Here is a 21,259-nt window from a genome sequence, read left to right on the forward strand (position 1 = left end):
GAAAATGATTACTTCAAGTTACTGCTGTCCAAGATGGTTCTACAAGCTATCGAATCATTGGCTGGACTTTGTTCTTCACGCACTGCTTCTTTATTTTGTTTTGATAAAGAATGACACGCTGGCATGTGCTGCTGATGATCCGAGGTTGCATTTTCCTAATTTAGGAACAAGGACAAGTCTTTTTTTTTCCTTTTATTTTATTTTTTTTTAATTATCATGTCCCCATATGTAAATGAAGAATGAATATGTGATAAACCATTTCAAGTTGGTTTATCACTATAAGGGGCACTGTCACATAATTACGTTGCCGTTTTATCCATTATAACTGATATATTGATAACATTTAATAGACTTTCCTTTTTGAAAAATGATGGACTGCTGTAATTAGATTACCTCAATGTGATGGTAATTTAGTGCTTACTGTTACTCACTGATCATTATTAGTAAAGATCAGGGTCACTATTGTCAGCCATCAATAGATTCAAACCCTGAACCTTTGCTTACCCAGCGACTGTAACACTGCACTGCATCACAACTCTTATTCTTCATAACTATCAATAAGTCACACACACACACGCTTCACGAAAGGTTTGTTAGTTTAATTCAAGTATTAAACATGTAAAGACCTCTTCAAGATGTTGAATGTCAACACTAAGTCAAAAATGAAATTTAACAAGGCCTCATAGAAATAGAATTACTATCAAAAGTAAATTTATATTTGTAAAAGCGTTACAGTTGAATTGATGTCTAAAAATACAAACACATTTTTTTAATGATAAATCACATCTACAGCTTATGACACTAAAAGTTTTTGACTTGATATCATACATGATTTCTGTATGGCTACATACATAATCACACTTGGTCCCAGTAGATGAAAGAGTTTGAGTTTATTTTGCCAGTCTCACAAAACAAAGGTAGTGACAGATTTGACCAAGTCTAAGGGGCATTGCCTGCTGCCATTGTTTCTGTAAAATCTGAAAAGTTTTCAGAAGCACCAAAATATATTTTGATTTCATCCAGCTCCTGAGCAAAGATCTCAGATGTGTGTGATTCCCTTTTTTCTTTTTTTTAAAAACTGCTCTTGCTTCCTGTTTAGAACAGGACAAGAGTATGAGTATGTGTTCACGAGCTGAAGGAAAGGCTTTCTCATGGTGAGATAGAGGTTGAGAGAGCGCTATCCTTACATGTCATGCTGGTGTGCCTTTTCTGTCAGTCAGGGGGAGTTTAACCAGCCTGAAGGAAAATAAAATAAAAAATACAAAATAAAGCAAGACTTAGTTGTACTATTAACCTACTCTCTGAACAAATGTGCAGTAAGGCAATAAACTAACAACCACGTACAGATTTAGGATATATCCGATTACTTGATCTATTATCACATCTCATTTACTAATACTCTATTTTTGAGAGGAGGTGGTTTCTGGTCACTGAAAACAACCCTTGGACACATCAGGCACAAAGCTATGGGTGTGTTTAATTTCTCTTTCCGCTGCTTTCCTCTGCCTTCTGAGGAGAGGAAGGGAGGAAACCTCATGAAAGAAAGCAACAGAAGCGACCACGGTCGGCACAGTTCAGTATAGTTGAAGTAGCTCTTAGCTCAATGCAGCAAACTTTGTAGTGATAAAAAGAAATACAAATCTGGGATCTGGTTAAAAAAAAATTAAATTGGATGATTTTCCTCTACAACTTTTGATCGCATATGAACATGTGTAAAAGCTCTAAAAGTTCAAAGGAATTTGTCATATGTATCGGTTGATCAGCAAATATGTTTTGGTGGTTTTACCTTAATTTTACCAAGGCCAACTTGATCTACCCTGTGGAGTCCTCTGAACTACTCTCAGATGCTGTAGCTGCTCTGTTTGCATGAAAAACAGCAGCATGAACTGTATGAAACAGAAGGCTGCTCATGTCTTTGTCATTCCGACCAAAGAATTGTCCCTTCTGCAGGCTATCAATGACAGAGGTGTTACAGCTGGCAAGGAGGATGCTCACATCTATCTCTTTATATTCCTTGACCAACGCTTTAAACGTGGCCATGCCTGTTGAGTCAATGAAAGGGATGGCGGAGCAGTCTAAAACTATTGTGTGGAACTCTAATTCTCCTAGGATATGTTTAACGAAGACATCCCCATTGTTTTTGTTCATATTTATCTTGGCACACTGTGTGGACATTTCTTTGCCCTTCTTCTCTGCCTTTCTCCTCTTGGTCAGCTCCAAGAAAGGTTCGACTCCAACAGCTTTGTAGAGGGATTTGAGGAAAAAGTCCTTGTTGGCATAGTAAAGAGGAGCCTGGAAACGGAAGATTTGAACCCGAGCTGGTGCCGTGAGGTTCTTGTACTCTTCCAAATCCTCATAAAGATCGGTATCACTGACCCGGCCAAGGAGAGAGACCTGAAATATATTTTTTAAAAGAATTGAGATTGTGAAAACTGTTCAGTGGACAGATTGAGTTCAAAATCCTTTGTTGATATCCGGTGAGTGACTCACCTTAGGGTTCTGAGTCTTAAAGATGACGCAGCTCATGGCGAAGACTACGCCAATGAGCAGGCCCAGCTCCACACTGATCAGAGCTGTGGCTGACATTGTGACCAGCCAAACTATGGCGTCATTCCGGCTGGCACGCCACTTCCCCGGGACGTCCTTGAACTTCCGCAATGCCCCCCGAAGGCTAACAATTATGATGCAGGCAAGGACACACTTCTGGAGCGAGTAAAAGAAAGGAGCGAAGAAGAGGAGAACAAGGAGGACTACCAAGGCGCTGATCAGACTTGATATCTGGGGGAGGAGCAAAAAGATGCAGAGAAATATAGAAGAAAGACAGGAGATTTCTTTTTATCAAAACATGACTTATGCAGACCTTTTTTCTTTCTGAAAACCACAAATATGTCAAATGTCTATTTTCTATACATAGTTATTTCCATTTTTTTCAAACACAATGCATGCATGCCTTACGTGCCTGTTTTCTGGAATTTTCTACTTTTCTGACACATGCATGGACAGCTTTGGGATCATGGTATTATGCCAGCATTATTAACCAACAAATAAGTGCTAATTAGGGGGGCGTGTGGGATGTCAAATAGATCTAAAACATTTTAGACTGTAGAACTTCAGAAGGAAACTGTTCTGCTGCTTTTACCTTTAATATTACTATTTATGTCATGTGACTTCCAGATTCCCCTATATTCTTTGGAGTTGTATTTGCATTAATGCCTGTTTGTTAGATTCAAAATAAATAAATGCAGTGAGAGCATCTATAAAGATCTATAAATATCATGATTACAAAACTGAGTTATCCGTGCATTAAAATATTTTTGATAATCTGGAATTCACCTGAGTCTCGCAGCCTGTTGAATCCTTCACCATCGTTTTTGCCAGTGCTGCACTGGTGGTGAAACAGTGGAAGAAGGAGGGGATAATGTTGCAGAGGCCGATGGCCAGCATCTCCTGGTTGGGACGAACGGTGTAGCCATTTTTCTTGGCAAACATCTCAGACAGCGACACCGTGAAGGCAAAACTACATTTGGGTGAACAAGTGAGGTGGTAAATTCATCGATAGCCTCATAGTCATGTGATCATAGTGGTACAATATGTCCCCAGTTATGTGTATTTTGACAAGAATGTGCAGGAAAATCTCTTTGTGAGCACATGCCCCATGTGCATGTTTCTATAACAACACAGATTAGAGAGACATGTTGAAAACATTACCTAATGACTGCTATGGGAATGGCATCCAGCGCCAACCGTGGCATCAGACTGAAACCAGGCACCTGAGGAGGTATGAACCCTGTGGGGATGTGGCCAGAAACACTAGAGCCATAACGGGAGTTGAGCTCCCCATAGTGGCTGGCCAATGTAGCTCCTGCCACCACTACCAGCTCTGTTGGCAAAGGAATCTTCAGACGATCCTTGTAGCGCTCCTGGATCTCTTTCCCTGCCACTATAATTAAAAATGTAGTGTTAATTCAGAGAAAATAAAACAAATGTATTTGAAAAATCACCCAACTTTGCAATCCTTTCATGAATAAGGTTGATTCAATACATTTGGAATAAAACTGAGTACATATGAGAAGTTAAAAGACAGACCTAATACTGAGATACAGATTGCACTAGTGATGAGGTCACACAGGTTGGTATTGTGAATGTTGGCAAAGATGTTGATCCAGGTAACAACCACTGTGCCGTAGCCCTGGTGACGTGGAATCTTTATACCCAACAGGTATTTAGCCTGCACAGTCAGGATGGTGAAAGAGGCTCCCGTTGCAAAGCCATCGAGCATGGGAGCAGAAAGGTACACTGAGACAAATCCGAGCCGAAACACTGCCATCATAATCTGGGTTCAGGGTCAAAAGTGGGGGGTGGGGGGGGGTTTGGTAGAATGAAACAAAAGATTGATAAAAAATCACTGTGGGAAACAGTGTGGCAAAATGGCATCCATAAATGTGACTGTGGCTAAGTAAAAAGGAATGTGACTGAGAGCCTTTTCTAACCATAAAACAAGTAGTTTAATTGGATAAGCCTAATTCAGAAAAGAGAATCGTGTCATTACCCTGAAGGCTCTGATCTACTCCCTCTCTTAGGGGGTATTTAGCCAACACATGTTACTTATCGGTTAAGACACGAAGGCTTGTTGCTTTGGACAGCACAGCAGGGACACTCATATGCACAAACATTTTCTTACCGCTAAACCCAACACAGAAGAGAAAAACATGGATTGAACATAATAGAGGGTAAGTGACTCGTTTCTGGGTGCATGTAGCCACTTTATGCTATAGCAAAGTTCCTAATCTTGTATATAAAAACTTGAATGTAATAAGGGGTTTTAAATGTTTAATATTAATGAACAGTGGAGAGTTTTTGTAGACTGAATACTGTAATTGCAAGGAGAGGAACTGTAACCTTCCCCGAGTGTCTTTGTATAAACATGGACCACTTTGACTGTGCTGTATTCACCGTTGCCTACTGCCTTACCTGATAGACTCCGGCCAGGAAAGTAACAGCTGCAGCGATGCTGATAGCGTAACACTCCTTCCCACACTGCATACCCATTAGATCCACAGTGTGCACGGCACCACCAGTGATGTTAGTACCATTAAATATATCAGGAGATGACATGGGGTCTTCATTAAGGTCAAAACCAGCCTGAAACACCTCCCTGTCGACCAGCTTTGGACAAGAATAAAAAAAATATGTATATTTCTTTATCCAGTAGAATAATGAAAAAGATACACAGCAGTAAAAATGAAAACAGTATGAGCGCTAAATCAATAATTACCTTAACTGGTTGTTGATGCCTAAATGATAATCAGTCCAATTAACCATTTAAAACTGCACACCAAAATTTACAGTGTTGTACACTGGAAATTATTTTTGTGGTTTGTGGTTTCCAATGAGATTTTTAAAGTTTTCACGATGTTTGTCAGTAGTTATAAATGACAAGTAAGATAGATTACACTTTGTTACCTGTCCAACCATGAGGCTCATGAGACTGAAGATCCCCACAGACACATGTCTGGATGTCCCCATGAGGAAGTAGATGATGTTGGCGTAGAATGAGGTGTACAGGCCATAGATTGGCTCCACCCCTGCGAGCAGGCAGTATGCAATGGCCTGTGGTATCAAGATGATACCCACAATCACCCCAGACATGACATCACCCCAGATGTACTCTTTGAGCTTGTATTTTGGCAGCCAGCGCACAACAGGGAAAAATCCTCTCAGGGTGGATCGAACTCTTGGCACAGAGAACGCCACGCTCTGCTTCAACTTGGATTTAAGGACAGAAACTGTCGGCGGTCGCTGGCGAACGCGCCGTTCCAACAGGAGCGGCGGTGCCAGTGGGGCTTCTGTTACCTTGGAGACCTCCTCCATGGTTTTGTGATGAAAGAGGAGGGAGCACAATGTGAGGATGAGATAGTGGTAGATGATGAAGTGGTCAGCTGTACTCCTGGGGAGGACACACAAGAACATCAGGGACAAACAGGTTTAAAAATAGTTTCTTACTGTGGGTACTTTTCCTTCCTTTGAGGTCTGACAAACATGAAATATGTTTTTATTCCTCATAAATCACATCATAATGCCAATCTTTTGGGAGCTTTTAAAGCCTGTTTATAGAATGATCTTGACCATCCCTTAGACGTGCATTCTCATGTATGAACATGTTGCTCCATAGCTCTTCAACTTGTCTAAAACTCAGCAAAAAAGATTTAAACATATGTTGATGACCAAACTCGAATAACTTTGATTAATCTTTTTTTTTCCATTCTTCAAAACATTTTACAGCTTAGATAAAATCAAACAAGCTTCAACTCTTTTGTAACTCTTTTTTGAATTTCCTACATCTCACAAGGTGCAAATGTGTTACACTGGCTATAGTGCAGAATATCAGTTCTTTCTGGACATCATCCTATAAACTTTTGAATCAACCCTCTGTGTGAATATTCACTCAGGTTTACATATTAACAGTACAGTCCCCTTGTCATAAGCATGAATTAACAGTTGGCTAAGAGATCACTCATTTTTGCCAGAGTGCGAGTTGTTCAGGGACAAGATTTGATGCTGAATCTTCTCACTTTGCAACGGAGATGAGACAAAATTCAACATCAATTATGGTGTATTCTCTAGGGTTGTGATTCAATCAGATCTAAAAAAGCTATTGATAACCTTTTAATGATATCAGTGTGATAATTACAAAACAAATGACAGTTTATCATGATTTAAAGGTAGATGGCCTCAGTCTTTTCTCCTTCGTTGTAGCTTTGGCGATCCTCTGACCTTTCTTCTGCAATTGTGAGGCTGTGTTTTTTTAAGGTTTCATATAAAGTGTTGGATGAACTATCATGAAATTTGATGAAATTTTGAAAATAGATTTGATTTGATGCTACTCCGGCCCCCAGCTGTGGACAATGCCACGTTAGTGATCCACCGAGGTGAGAGCTGAGTTATGGAACTGGTGTTATTTATTCATTTGACTGTTAGCAAACGACAAAAAAAGCCATAGAAAACCCAATAAATGTTGGTAATAGTAGTAGCTAAGCCTCTGTGTTTATGAAGGATCATTTTCTTGAAGTCAGATCTGAAACCTATGATGAATCTTACTATAACTTTTCAAATATCACGGGCTTAATTGAGCTTCCATGAGCCAAATTAGATAAATATAACATGAAGGGAGGTTAAAACTCTTAAATGGCAGTCTTTGTTTAATGGACTATCTGATCAAGTGATTAACGTTATGCATGACAGACATGAATAAAGCCTCTCTGGTTGATGGCTTTTCTTACTAGGTTAATCATTTTCACTAAGAAGTTGGGTCAGAGCAGAGATAACCATTTGTCAAAATCCATAAAGCACTCTAACTGGCATGCAATCTGCGTCTGCCATCACAACGCTGGTATGTGCTGTTATTAAAACTTCCCGAGGCAACACCAGCTCTTGTGTTCTCATATGACATGAAATGGACAAGGATGGTAGTTTTCTTATAATTTGCATGACATGGATAGTTACAGTTTTTGACCGTCTTTTTCGTCTTTGTAGATTGTTTTTTTTTCTCAGTTGAGGGCAGTTGTGTTCTAAGTTGAGTAAGTGTTCACTTTACATAGAAGTGACCCCTTTGAAAAAACGACACACAGGCCAGTCTTTGTTCAAATGGGTCTTGCAAATCTCCCCTGACAGTTTTTGGACGACAGAAAACACAGGAGACAAATAATGACATCTTTTCAACACAAGAGTTCCCTTACTTTTGTAAGTGTTATTCACTCTCACTAAAAGATAAAAAGCGGTCCTTTTTAACTGTTGCCATTGGTAGGAGTCACACTGAGGCCCTTTGGGACCAAACAAGAACAGTTTACTTGAGTGCCTATCCTTAACAGCCCCGAAAGCAACTGACTGAGGCTGCTACTGTGAGCCGTTTCTAATCACTGTTCTTTGCCTTTCTTCACATGAAACAAAAGCACCACACTGCTGCTCAGAAATTACTTCATAGAAATGAATCTGCCTTTATATTTAGGTATTTCATATCGTAAAAATGACATCAAAGTTCACGTGAGTAGATGTGTGACCAAACGTCTACTCATACCAAAAGGAAATTTCGCTCATAGTATTTGAACCACTGCGAATCAAGTCATGTATGACTGAAACAATACGTTCTTTGCTTCAAACTGTCCTAATTTATGGCCTTGAATTTGGCCTTTACTGCACCGTTTACAGTTTCTAAAGGAAGTAATTAAGCAGCATTAATTATAGGCATGTGCACACTTACAGAAAACATGGCTGAGTGATTGCATCAACCGAAAGAATGAGAGAATGTGTCATTGCAGTTTGGTAAAATCCTGAGACACACAAGTGACACTTGATAAGAAAAATACTGACTGCAGACTTAAAGATGCAATGGGAAAACAAAGCAATGAAGGTTTTATTTAATTCAATCATGACTGATGATTGTTTCACATGCTTAACAATCTAAGAAAAGTTTCCTGGCAGGATGCTTTGAAGCTGATGCACTTTTTAAAGCTACACCGACAAAAAAAAAAACACCTGTGAAAGCATTCAAATTCAAAAAGCCTCCAATTATAGCCAGACAGTAAGAAATGCTCCCTCGAACCAATAGCAATTAAGCACTCACCTGCAGAATCACTGCTTCACTGACAAGAGGAGTTTTTAAAGTGTTGAATTCAAGCCAGTGTTGACTGCTTTAACCTCTTCTCACACTCTATTTCTCCATCCGTTCGGGCCTCTTTACGTCTCTGTCAGGGGCAGCAGATGTGAGTGTGATCTCAGCTGAATATATAGTAATAGCAGAGCAGCCCTTTGGTCACCCTCACACTGCTCCCTATTGGCCTGATCACTGGAAGTGGGTGGGCCTTACATTTATATGTGTTTGTGTTGGGACAAGAGGTTAAATTGAGTCAATCTTTTACTTGATCACAGTGTTTAACTGCCCTGGTGGATGTTTGGGCCTGCAATAGTGATTGCAAAGAGAAAATGGGCACAGACCAAAGTGTCAACAAGAAGTTAAGTTTTAATATATCCTGTAAACTGAGTGGTTTACATGGAAAACAGAAGATAAGCTCTACCTGAGGTGCAAAAAGCAGCAAAGCGTTGTTATGATTTCCATGAACTGCACAAGAAATAATCAACAGCTGTTTTGTTTTTTTACCCAGTAAAATCATTTCAGATTCAAGTTAACTATTGTTTGCATGTAGCAAAAGAAACTGAAAATGATTTGTTCCTATATGGTTGAATTAAAACAAACACATAAAGCCTGTGGGTGTGTTGATATAATTGTTCTGTCTGTTTCAAATTTTTTATTCATCATTAAAAGGTGCAGACATGCTTCCATAATTTTTGATTAAAAGATCAGCTCCGACATCTGAACTGAGAAAGCTAAGCAAACGAGTTGATTGGATATTATTATTAGAAAATGCAGCTGTAAAAATCATAAATGGACTTTTCTGATCTTTTGAGTTGTGAATAAAGTATAGGACACAATCTTTACGCATACTCTTCTGAAATGAAAACTGGATTACGAATGTTAATGACTGAATCAGTAGTTTTGGCAGTGGAGCGTCCATAACTTGCGACATTTGTGATATTTCTACGTCAAATGTAATTACTTCCTGGTTGAAGACAGGTGCAACAGTGCTTCTAAAGATACTGCCTCAGGTTGCACCATCAACCATCAACTTTGGGCATCTGTGTTGTTTCATTTTGCTCTTGAAATCATAAGTAATCAAAAGGTTTAATCCTGATATCTATCAGTCGAATAGTTTACCCTTTTCTCCCAAAGTGCCTTGCCTGGTGTAAAGAAAGACACCAAATTGACTAAATATTGCATGCTTTATAAACCCTTATACAGTTTATATATGCTAATCTACAAACCTCACTGGTTCAAAGTGACAGATCCACAAAAAGGTGACAAGGCAGGCAGACGGAAAACCGTTTTACATCTTTTCATTGTTCTTTTTCTTTTGCAAGCAGGAAATGACATGGCAGCCTAATCACTGTTGTCTCTGAAATGTTACAAATATGATAATTATGAAAATGTTTGTTTTTTTTTAATTTGAGCTTTTAGAAACAAGCTCAAAAAGACGTTGACATGTTGAAATGACGTTGAATGGAAAAGTTGATAGAATATATAAATTACACTTCTGGGAGATACTACAATCAGCAGAATAATCTGTGACTTGGTCTATATAAACACAGATGGGTCGTGGCTTACTTCTTTGTGCTAAAGAAGGGCGGCCGTGGCTCAGGGGTTAGAGTCGGTTGTCCAACAACTGGCAGTTCAATTCCCACTCTCACCACTCAAAAAAAATTGGTGAAACTGACATGGAGGGGTGTCAGTCCACCTCCTTGTCATGGCAAAGGTGCCCTTGAGCAAGGCACCGTACCTCCATGCTCCCCGGGCGCTGTGAACGGCTGCCCACTGCTCCAGGTTGGTATCTGTCTCTGAGTGTGTGACCCTGTGCATGTGCATGTGCATGTGCATGTGCATGTGCATGTGCATGTGCATGTGGATGTGCATGTGCATGTGCATGCGCATGTGCATGCGCATGTGTCAACAGGTGCCAACCTGGATGGGTTAAAAGCAGAGGACAAATTGTGTATGTATGACAATAAAATCTAATCTTAATCTCAATCTTAATCTTAAACAGACAATCACAGATCTACAACAGCATCATAAAGAACACAGGCCTTTCAACAGTTATACTGCATAGTAGTTTAAAAAGTTACAAGGAGTTTGGGGATATCTTAGTGCTTAAAGGCCAAGGACAGATATCATATTTGATGTGCAAGAGCTTCAAGTCCTGTGGCACCACTGCACACGTGTCCATGGTAATTCCACTACTTGTGCATTTTTTAAGTTTTGATTTTACATTAATTGCATTAATTCAATTTTCTTGATGTGATTTCCATCCATTTCCAACTGTTCAAGAAATTACATTTGCATTCATTTTCACAGATATGTATTTGAACTTATGTTATGTATTGTAGTAATGAAACACATTAATTAGTTAAAAAATAAAAAAAAACTTTTTAAATTAAGAAGAAAAAAAGGTTGATTCAGTCATTTTCATTGATTTCACCTTCTAGTGAACAACTCAAAATGATGTAATCTGAAGTGGTTTGGAAATAAAAAGAAAAATCAATTTGAAGTAGAATTCACTCATAATAAGCAAACCCCTGCATTTATATTCATTTTTATTTCAAAATATTTTGTGGATTTTGTGGATTTTAACTTTCAAACACCAATGTATTCCTTTGTTATGTAGGGAGGTTTATCATCTGAAGAGAAATGCTGGTTGTGAACCTATCTGAGGGGACAGATGGCTGGCCTGTTCTGAAATCAAAGTGTACAAATAGATTAAATGAATAACAATAGAATGAATGAATGTTAATTGATAAACAAATCCTCTGAAAGAGGGAATGAGCAAGAATGAACAGAGCTGAAATGCACTGTCTGGATGTGAGACAGTGGGTCTCTGTATGTGCAAGCATGTGGGTGTATCCATGGGGCTTTATTAGCTGGACTGAATGCTATCATTGTCTCTGTAAAGATGCTGCAGTTTGCTTTATGTTCCTCAAATGTGGTCAGACGTTACAGAGACAACAGTTATGAGGCTGCCATGTCATCTCCTACTTGCAAAAAAAAAAAAAAAAAAGGAACAATGACAAGACGCAAAACAGTTTCCGTCTGCCTGCCTTGTCACCTTTTTGTGGATCTGTGCCTTTGAACCAATAACCTTTTTATCCTGTTCCATCTGAACAGATTACTGCACTGCCCCTTTAAATCCATCAGCAGCATCCATCTCTCTGCTGGTCTCCTCCACCGTCGGCATGTCACATCTTGAGTTTTCTTTAAAAACAAATAAAAGGAGAGAGAGCTCACCCATGGAGAAGGAGCAGCTTGAATATTTGCTGGGGGCAACACAGTTCATGCCTCTCTGAGTGGTGCCTCCCCAGTCACCATCAGTCTGTTTTCCTCTGCACTGCCCTGCACTCTACTCCTTCCTCACTGAGTGCCTCTGACTTCTTCCTGTTTCCTATGACGGGAGCAGCAAACGCTGCCTCGTTCCTGCCTGTAGATTGGAGGTCTGAGGAGGGGGAGGGGGAAGAGAAGAGACACAGGGAGGGAGGAGGGAGGAGGGGGGACTGTTGGCTGTGGATGAGGATTACTATGGAGAATAAAGTCTTTCTGTTGCGTGTGTGTGTGTTCATATTAAACGCTCTCAGGGTGATTTTAAAAGCTCAACATTGCACTCTTTGCATTCATTGATAGTAATGGAACAAACAGAGGTGCTGTTAATATAATCATGATAGGTCTGTTGATATATTGTTCAATCATCACCAAAACTATTGAAAAACCTTTTCAGCTTAGGCCGTAATGTATATTTATTCACCACTGAAAGTAGCTGGCAACTACTTGAGTTATTCCTAAAGTGGACACTGAATGATGCAGTTGAATGTGAGACTCTTAACTGTATGTGCTGTTTTCTACAGTGTTTTTTTCCCCCTTTATTTGGTTGACCTGGAGATAAAATGGAAATAAGAGAAGAAATGGTTATGGAATGAATGAATAGACTGTATATATAGCACTACTTAAAACGATTTTACACTACAAGCCAAATACACCCGTTCACACACACACACACAAACACACACACATGCTCATGTGGCATTTGTTGATGCAGGCAGAATCCGTCTAATAATGTCATTCAAAGAATATGTGACATCTTGTGGCAAAAGTAGTGTCAAAGACGGTATGAATGCGTGGTGAAAAGAAGATGAATGTTTTCCAGCCCAAACCAAGTAATGTTATTGGCTAAACCAAACCAGAAAGTGAGAAATATTATTGCGTTATTGCATCAGCTCCCTTCGTTTCCCATTATCAGGACTTTATGGCTTTCCAAACAAAAGACTTGAGAATGACATCTGCTCTGAGGTGAAAACGCTCACCTGAGGTGGTTCTTTGCACCGTTGTGAGCCTTAAGCAGGTATGTACAAACAACTTATATGACCATTTCAGTTAGAGGACTAATGATGATAGAAAGGGAGATAGTAGTTTTGATTTTATTACCTAAACCCAATCAGGAAGTGACAACTGTGTTTTAGTAAATTTTCATGTTATCAGGTAAAAGTATCTCAGAGGGGAAAAAAACAGACATAATATGTTGGTTTTGAACACATGTCTAGAACAATCAAACGACTGAAAGCACCAAGTGTATGACGCCATCCAACTACGATTCTTTCCTCCTTATGAGGATTTTGTTTCTTAAACAAAAGAGTTGAGGATGACATCTGTTCCACATGCGGATATGAGTGAACTTTCCCTCTTGCTGCTTGCAAGGCTACTTAACAGGATTCCTGTATGGACTGTATTTAAAGACATTTCTAACACATTTCTAATTGGCGTAATCTAACTTTATTGGACTGATATCTGATTGGATTGAAATTGGATTATAAATAGACTGAATTATGCTGTAACTATAAAGTGTCTTAAAATGGCTGGATTTGGCATTCATATACATAATTCTAAATTTGAATTTAACCGAGGTCTGGATTGTGACGAGGCCATTCCAAGATATTTAAGTCGCTCCAGTTTTGCTTTAGCAGTATGCATAGGGTCATTGTAATACTGAAAGAATTACTCTTTAATTAGCACCAGCCATCATTCCTTCAAGTCAGACAAATATGCCAGGCCTGTCTTGCAAAAAAACATCCCCACAGCATAATGCTGCCAACACCATGCTTCACTGAGGATGAGGTGATGGTGTTCTCAAGGTGATGAGAGATGTTGGGATTGCCACAAGTTGAATTTTAATCTCTTCAGATCAGAGTATCTTCTTCCAAATGTTTGGATAATCCTACTAAACCCCCATATGTTTTTGTGACATATGTGTAACTTTGCTCATATGCCATCTTGATCCATGATTTCGGTGTTATTCATGGGTGCATACATTGTGAAAACCCCACTGAGTTAAATTAAACACTTTCTTTGAACACAGACAGAAACTCTGAATTCCCAGAATCCATGATGAATCCATAATCCATCCACTACTTCCACATCACCTATTGCAAGTCTCAAGGGTTTATAGTGTTACAGAGGAGTCCTCATCTTCTACTCATTATCTACCTGAGTTGAGAATTAACCGCATGAAATGTGAATGTTTAAGGAAAATGAGCAGCAACATAGCACGTGTAGCCAGCTTGTGGCTCAATTTATTCATGTTAAATATTTCAGTACAGTACATACAGTCCCTGACAAAAGTCTTGTCACTTATCCATTTTGTAGAAACAACAGCTTATAACCTGACTTTTAATTAATCCATTTTAGAAATAGCTCATATGAAAGCTAAAACCCTCCCAAATAATGTTTAATATACTAAAATAAATTTACTTCACTGAAGAAAGATTGCTCATTTAATGAACACAGAAAGGTCAGATTTTGACAAGACAAAAGTTTTGTCGCCTACAGATAGTAATGTGAAAATTGAACAAATAATTTACTTCAAGAACAAAATATGTTGCATAACATCAGTGAATTAAGTAGTGGTGCTGTGGGATCCATATTCAATATCTTGTATGACTTCCATGAGCTTGAAGGACTGCGTCCATGCGGTTTGACAAGGATTCATACAATTTATTGATGAAGTCATCAAGAATAGCAAAGAATTCAGTCTTCCATGCTTCTTCTTTCATTCTACCCCAGACATGCTCGATAATGTTCATGTCTGGTGACTGGGCTGGCCAGTCTTGGAGCACCTTGATCTTCTTCGCCTTGAGGAACTTTGATGTGGAGATGGAAGTCTGCAATGGAGCACCATCCTGCTGCAAAATTTGACCCCTTTTATGGTTGGGAATGTGAGAGGTAGCTAGTACTTCTTGATATTTTAGGCTATTGATGTTGCCTTCCACCCTGCAAATCTCTCGCACACCCCCATACTGGATGTAACCCCAGACCATGATTTTTCCGCCACCAAACTTAACTGTTTTCTGGGTGAATCTTGGATCCATGCGGGCACCAGTAGGTCTCCTGCAATATTTGCGGCGGCTGTGATGTAATTCAACCGAAGATTCATCTGAGAAATCCACCTTCTGCCACTTTTCCAGCATCCATCCTTTTAGCAGGCTGTGGGCCTTGGCAAAGGCCACACGTTTTTTTAATTGCCTTTTGCTTAGTGCTGGTTTCTGGACACTGACTCGACCATGGAGGCCATTTCGAGACAGAATTCTACAAACTGTTCTGGTTGACACAGGGACTTGAGGTGACCAGGCCTGGTGGAGCTCTGCTGCAGTGGAAAAGGGGCTGGCCTTGGATTTTCGAACCAACAAACGGTCCTCCCGAGCAGTTGTCTTGCGGGGTCTGCCGGACCTGGACTTGTCAAAAACATCTCCAGTCTTTCCAAATCTTTTTCTTATTCTTTGTACTTGACGCTGAGACACATTGAAGGTGTCAGCCACCTCAGCAGTGGATCTGGTCTTCAGCCTCTTGATAATCAACGCTTTGGTCTCAGGGTGAATCTTAGGCATGTTGTCAGAGGTCAAGTTGCAGTTGATGTGAAGGTCTGGTGTGCTGGGGTTCTTTTTATACACACCCACTAATTGATTGATCAATTATTGATCACAGGTGTGGCTGTAATCTAGGATTGGGGAGATCATATGACAAGGTGACAAGATTTTTGTCTTTGCAAAATCTGACTCAGTGGGCTTTACCAAGCTGTAAACGTTAGAATGCTTTTCAGCAGTTTCATTTGGCTCCAAAACATTATTTCAAAAGCTGTTGGGATTGAAATTAGCCATTTTTTGTAAAAAAAAAAATGATTAGACATGTATTTGAGGGGCACTTAAGGTCAACTTGTACCTAAGCGACAAGACTTTTGTCAGGGACTGTACTGTATTTGACTCAGCAGGAAAATTTCATGCACGTTTGCTGTCGGGTGCATCAGTGTCCATAAAGCCTAATCTGCTGTGGCGCTTCAGGAAAATGCAATGTATTGCACAAGATCTTCCTCAACGGTGCATTTAGTGATTATGGTTTAGATAAAAAATTACAAGCAGCGGCTGTTTGCTGACAAAGCACAAGTAAAACAACTTGTAAGCAAATGTTTTTTTTTACAAGCAAAACATGATTTTGGGTTGGCTTCTCCAGTTTAATGTTGTATTGCTCAGGATGCTTAAGGCTGTGTAACACTGTCATCTCTATGTTTACTTTCTCTCCTTTTTAAATAACGCTGCTGTAGAAGTTTATTCTCCTTTAATTGGCCTTACTGAACTGGTGTCTGCATTTTTAGAGACTTCCGAACCAGAATTCTGTAATCACTGATGAACATCAGTGAGACTGAAATGGTTACTATTGAATTTCATGCATCGCTATCCTACAAGAAAGCAGCAATGCAAAGTTATTCAGACTATTCTGAAGCAGTTTCTTGTGAGGATGCAACTACTCAATAAAGACTGAAGGTACAGTGTGCAGATCAGTATATCAGTATAAAAATGTGTCACAATGACAATGAATTCTAAGTTTACATGGTTTTACCAGTTGCATTAATGCAGGTTATGTTGTGTTCAATATTGTGCATGCTAGCCTGTGTCACTTTTTAAAACAGCCAGATGAAATTCAGCTACAATTTATTTTATCATACACTTATTCACATTGTCTCAGCCACATGAAGTCGCATTCTGCACCTTTGGAGGAGCAGAAACCTGTTGCAGCTGCCGGAGCTGAAGCTCCATCTAGTGGCACTAAGTGGATGCAAGAAGGATGCCGAGCTAAGAATTGTATGCTGCTGCTTTCTTTTTTTCTTTCTGCCCTGCTGTCTGTACACTACACGTACATCTATCAGTATTAGTTTGGTCATATTAGGACAGTATTAGGATTTTAGAATCACAACTGTTGTATTGATGGGCAACTATGTTTCTTCTGCTCTATTTGTCAGCCAAACATTTAAATATGGCCTTGTTGCTTCCCCCTGTGGCAACTACAGTTCCTACATATCTCATTAACTTGTCCATCACCTCTGGCCTCAAGGGCCAGTAATGAGCCTGTTATGAATCAGTGCTTCTAAAAAGGGGAAGCTCCTGCAAAAAAATCTTTTTAATAAGCATCTCTTAAGTAGGATTTTGTGTAACTCATTTGTAACTCTGTTTTTGTTTTTACAGTGGAGAAGACTTTCAGGATGAGGACTAACTGGCTGATTTGACAAACCTACGTTTAATGAGCTGCCAGCCTCTAATAAAGAGCAGCTCCAAGCCACCACACTAAGCCTTTCTGTGGACCCAGCCACTTATTGCAGTTGGATAGGAGATAGGTATTTTCTTAAAAAGGCAAAAAGAAAATCACATTGTAAATCCAGGCACAATTAGTTTTTTCAGAGGATCCATCTGTTGGAAAATCAGGTCAGTGTAAAAATTCCCGCAGAAACATAAACATGGTTTCTTTGAGCCCATAGAAGAACAAAGTTATGGATCTATGTTTTTTGGGATATGAATGTTTTTCTGTTGCTGTGATTGCTTCACATTAGAGCCAAACCCAAGTCCACCAGTGGTACAGCAGTGCTTTGAGGCAAAGCCTAGAGATGTTCATGCTCGGGACAGAAAATAATCACAGAGAATGTTGTGCCAGAGACGGAGTGTTGAGAAGGATCACAGAGTAATAAATTCCTCATTCCCTGATTGTTTCACAGCCAGCAGTGCACGCAGGGTCAGTGCCAATCAGCAGCAAATCAGCCCTAAGATCTTTTTTCAGCATTGAGGGGAATGATTGGGGATATTCATGTTTGCCAGGACCACACAAGCATTCTGACGGTGGGCTTTGGGTGTAATTACCACCTGCTACTGCTGCCAACAATAACAAGGCTTGTTAAAAATGTTACGCCCACATCTAATAAAATTGTCAACCTATGCTTGATGCTTGGGTTGTCTTACTGAATATGGGAGCACATCATAAAGCTTATGTCTTCCACAGACAGGGAAAATCAATTTTAAATTCTCCACTTATTCGTCACCTCGATCGCATGCAATAAAAATGGATTTCAAAGCTTGGAGCTGAATGTTGTGCCATGAAAAGGAAACATGCCTAAGTGTGTTTCTGAGGCAGATTCAAGTCTGAGGGCAAATGGGTACTGACTGAGACACCCAGAGTTCTATATGTAAACTGATAATTACCGTTAACTCCCGTAAAAATGTGCATGCACCTCTCTGAGTACGACTTAAAGCTTTACTCCCATCTAGTGGTCTAAAATCACATCATGCTGCTTTTAAGACAAAAAAATACAGCATAAATAATATTAATTTTCCTTTATAGCACTGTTTCATCGCCAATAAACAAAGTGTCCTGCTACTCTAAAATGATCACCAACAAAGTTTTTGCAAATAATGGAGAGAAATAAAAAAAATGGAAACATCTATTTTTTTTTTTTTTTTTTTTTTTTTGTCTTGACTGGAACCTACCAAGCCTTTTCCTGAGAGCCAAAGACGGAGTCATTTGTTGAGAACATCGCAAGAAATGGGACTGACACTTTTCATTTTAGTGGTTTAACTTTATTCAAACCAATAAGAAAAACATGGAGTATTAGCAGCTAAATCATTTAATGCTGTTTAGACGTGGAAGGCTGAAAAAAAGAAGCATTTGGTTTTCAGGGGCAAACAAATGCTGGTACTAGATTCAACATTTTAAAAGAGATATTGGAAACTTGAAATGCTAAAATTGTAATTTCTTACCTGCTTTGAAGGAGAAAGTGTGACATCATGTGTTGTCATGCACCAATCAAAGTTCAATTTGATTTAAAATCTGAAATTTGGATAGGCTGAACGCTCAGACTGTCATTTGACAGCCAATCAAATCTTATCACAAACACATTTACGCAGCCTTGAAAAAGCAGGTCAATTGAGTTTTGTCCTTCTAAAATTCATTCAAAGTTTTATTTTCTATTTCTTTTTGTCATAGTTATTGAATTTGCAGACAATTTTTTAGTGCCATTAAGAGCAAACCCTAATGTTAACTTAATTTGTAACAGATAACATAGGCATCCATCTACAAGACGATTCCCTGCACAGGTCAGTGGAATGTTGCAGCTGTAGCTTCATGTTTTCTTTACTGCTTCGAAGTGTCTCCAAATCATTACAAAAATGTTTTCTTTCTTTTAGAAACAGCAAATTCATGTTTGTTTAAGAATAAAAGAAATTGTGCATATTTCACAAGCAAATTTTCACCTGACTGTTCACCAGATTATATACCTGAATCGTTACTTCAGACACAAGTATGGCAGACACATATCACTCCATAGGCTATATATGTATGAATTTTAAAAAAAAAGAATGCCCTCAAAAGCACTTACAAAAACAGGACGTTTTACAAAAAAAGAACAGAATTTTTTATGACAGCGGTGGTGAATGATTGCACCATCCCTTTGGAATTCCCTTAAACCATTGGGCAAAGTGAAGACCGCTTTCCAGGAAGCAGACATATCATTAACCAAGTCTAACATATGAGAAGACTTCATGAGACCAAAAATCTGGATCACCACTTGGTGTAAACCATTTATAAGTCTTCAGGATTTAAAGGGTAGACTAGAGTCTATAACATTGTTATTGTCATTTACTTGTGTTTCTCTCTCTGCAGGTATCAGTGGCCTAGTGTTAAGGTGTTTGTTGTCCTCTCTTTTCTGTCCTCTCAAACCCCAGCTGGTCGAGGCGGATGGCCAGCCATCCTGAGTCTGGTTCTGACAGAAGTTTCATCCTGTTAAATCGAAGGGAAATTTAGGTGCAATCTGTTGGTTTTCTATATCAATAAAATTGAATTGATTTGAATTGAAACAGAGCTTGCCAATAAAGATCTTCAAAAGCCAGAATAGTTCTGAAGCAGTATCATCTGAACAGATGAGGCTAAGATCAAACATTACTAGAATATTGGGAAGAGGTATGCAGAGGGCTCAAAGCAACTCATGATTTGAAGTGTTCTGTAAACCACATAGAGGCAGAGAGATGAACATTATTTCTAATGACACGCTAAGTCACGACTGTTTATTTGTAATGATATGGAGAAGCAGAACATTCTGCAAAGACTGACTTATTCACCTGAGCTGCTTTTCACTTGCAGATGAAAAAAAACGAGAGGCAAAAAGCCCACAAACAAACAACAACTGAAGACATCTGCAGTAAAAGCCTGGCAAAGCAATGGTAATGTCTGTGGCTTCAAACTATTTATTTGAATACCCCCAAAATTAAAGCTCCCATTCATTAAACTTTAAATCCTTAGCCAGATTGGGTGAAGAGCTCAATAAGCAAAAATTAAGTTTGTGTCCTAACTGTAAGCCAGTAAGAGGTTAGGCAAGTGTTTCATCACTTCACTAATATTATGATGCTGAGTAGCACTGTTTTTGTCACAGCTAAAACAAAGCTACATTTGAGAAAAGAAGCCTGGAGGGAAAAAAATAAAATAAATCCACATATGAATTACTATTCAGTAGCGTCACAGTGACAATCTCACATAAAGCAGCTAATGCAGACACAAATACAAGTAAACACACAGCTGTACAATAAATGAAACTTTAATCTTTTATAAACTCAGACATCTGTGTAGCCAAATGGCTCTTAGCTCTGTTGTAACATGTTTTAAGTTTAAACTATGATAAAATATAAGAAGTGAAAAGCAGGGGGTGTCAGGTTTCAATTATTTTGATAGCAGCTTAGTTTGTAGTTTTGCAGTGAATTGTCCCATACTGTGACCCTGACATTGGACAGATGGGCACTGTTCTTTGAATAAAAGTCAACCTGGAAATGTACTGATGGCATATACACAGTTCTGTGATATAAGTATTGTATTACACCAGATCTCCATCTGTTTGCAGTAGTTTGCACAATTTTAGTGCAAACAAATCAGATCTGAACTAATGAGTAGCGACTGTGCTGCACACCTTTAGATTTTCCTGGCCAGCATCAACATATGCATCAAACGACAACGATGAAGGATCACAGACTGAACATCCAGGTTCGTCAACATCCTCATAAATGGATGAGTCAACTTTGTTCACAGTAAACTGTTCAGCTTACAGGCAAAAAAAAAAAAAAAAAAAGTCCAACTCAAATGGCCCACACATCATGGTAGGGAGTCACAGTTCTGCTCCTGCAAAGTGACACTCATAGGGGTCCAAGAGAGTCCTGGGACTCCTGCTCGTTGGCAAGTATTGTCCGGCCATTATCACTGTAGCTGCGGTTTGGCAGGAAGGACAATCTGAAAATGAGACAAAGACATCATGGTAAA

The 21,259-nt window shown here is 39.2% G+C and overlaps 2 protein-coding genes across 3 annotated transcripts in view; both read right to left on the minus strand.

The window, feature by feature from the left end:
* Nucleotides 1–633: 633 nt before the first annotated feature.
* On the minus strand, nucleotides 634–12,001 carry slc26a1 (solute carrier family 26 member 1). Its single transcript, XM_075455585.1, has 8 exons — nucleotides 11,888–12,001; nucleotides 5,464–5,947; nucleotides 4,972–5,166; nucleotides 4,087–4,333; nucleotides 3,709–3,940; nucleotides 3,334–3,517; nucleotides 2,491–2,778; nucleotides 634–2,394 (listed from the first exon to the last, which is right to left on the minus strand). The coding sequence occupies exons 2-8, from the start codon at nucleotides 5,869–5,871 to the stop codon at nucleotides 1,813–1,815; spliced, it is 2,136 nt and encodes a 711-aa protein (XP_075311700.1). The 5' UTR covers nucleotides 5,872–5,947; nucleotides 11,888–12,001; the 3' UTR covers nucleotides 634–1,812.
* Nucleotides 12,002–20,477: 8,476 nt separating this feature from the next.
* Nucleotides 20,478–21,259, minus strand: part of LOC142372581 (5-hydroxytryptamine receptor 4) — a 54,824-nt gene continuing 54,042 nt past the window's right edge. For both annotated transcript variants that reach the window (XM_075455517.1, XM_075455518.1), the window contains one exon: nucleotides 20,478–21,229. In XM_075455517.1, the coding sequence (XP_075311632.1) occupies nucleotides 21,136–21,229 (94 nt within the window). In that variant the 3' untranslated portion in view covers nucleotides 20,478–21,135. The remainder of the gene's footprint in view (nucleotides 21,230–21,259) is intronic.

The sequence above is a fragment of the Odontesthes bonariensis genome, chromosome 22, assembly GCF_027942865.1.
Source record: "Odontesthes bonariensis isolate fOdoBon6 chromosome 22, fOdoBon6.hap1, whole genome shotgun sequence".
In the NCBI taxonomy this organism is placed as follows: domain Eukaryota; kingdom Metazoa; phylum Chordata; class Actinopteri; order Atheriniformes; family Atherinopsidae; genus Odontesthes; species Odontesthes bonariensis.

Excerpts from the sequence above, each read along its gene's own strand:
- slc26a1 (XM_075455585.1), bottom strand. The coding sequence starts at position 5,871 with ATGGAGGAGGTCTCCAAGGTAACAGAAGCCCCACTGGCACCGCCGCTC. Across the intron at positions 5,167-5,463 it reads TGAGCCTCATGGTTGGACAG|CTGGTCGACAGGGAGGTGTT; the intron begins GTAACAAAGTGT and ends TCTTGTCCAAAG. Across the intron at positions 3,941-4,086 it reads AATCTGTATCTCAGTATTAG|TGGCAGGGAAAGAGATCCAG; the intron begins GTCTGTCTTTTA and ends TTTTAATTATAG.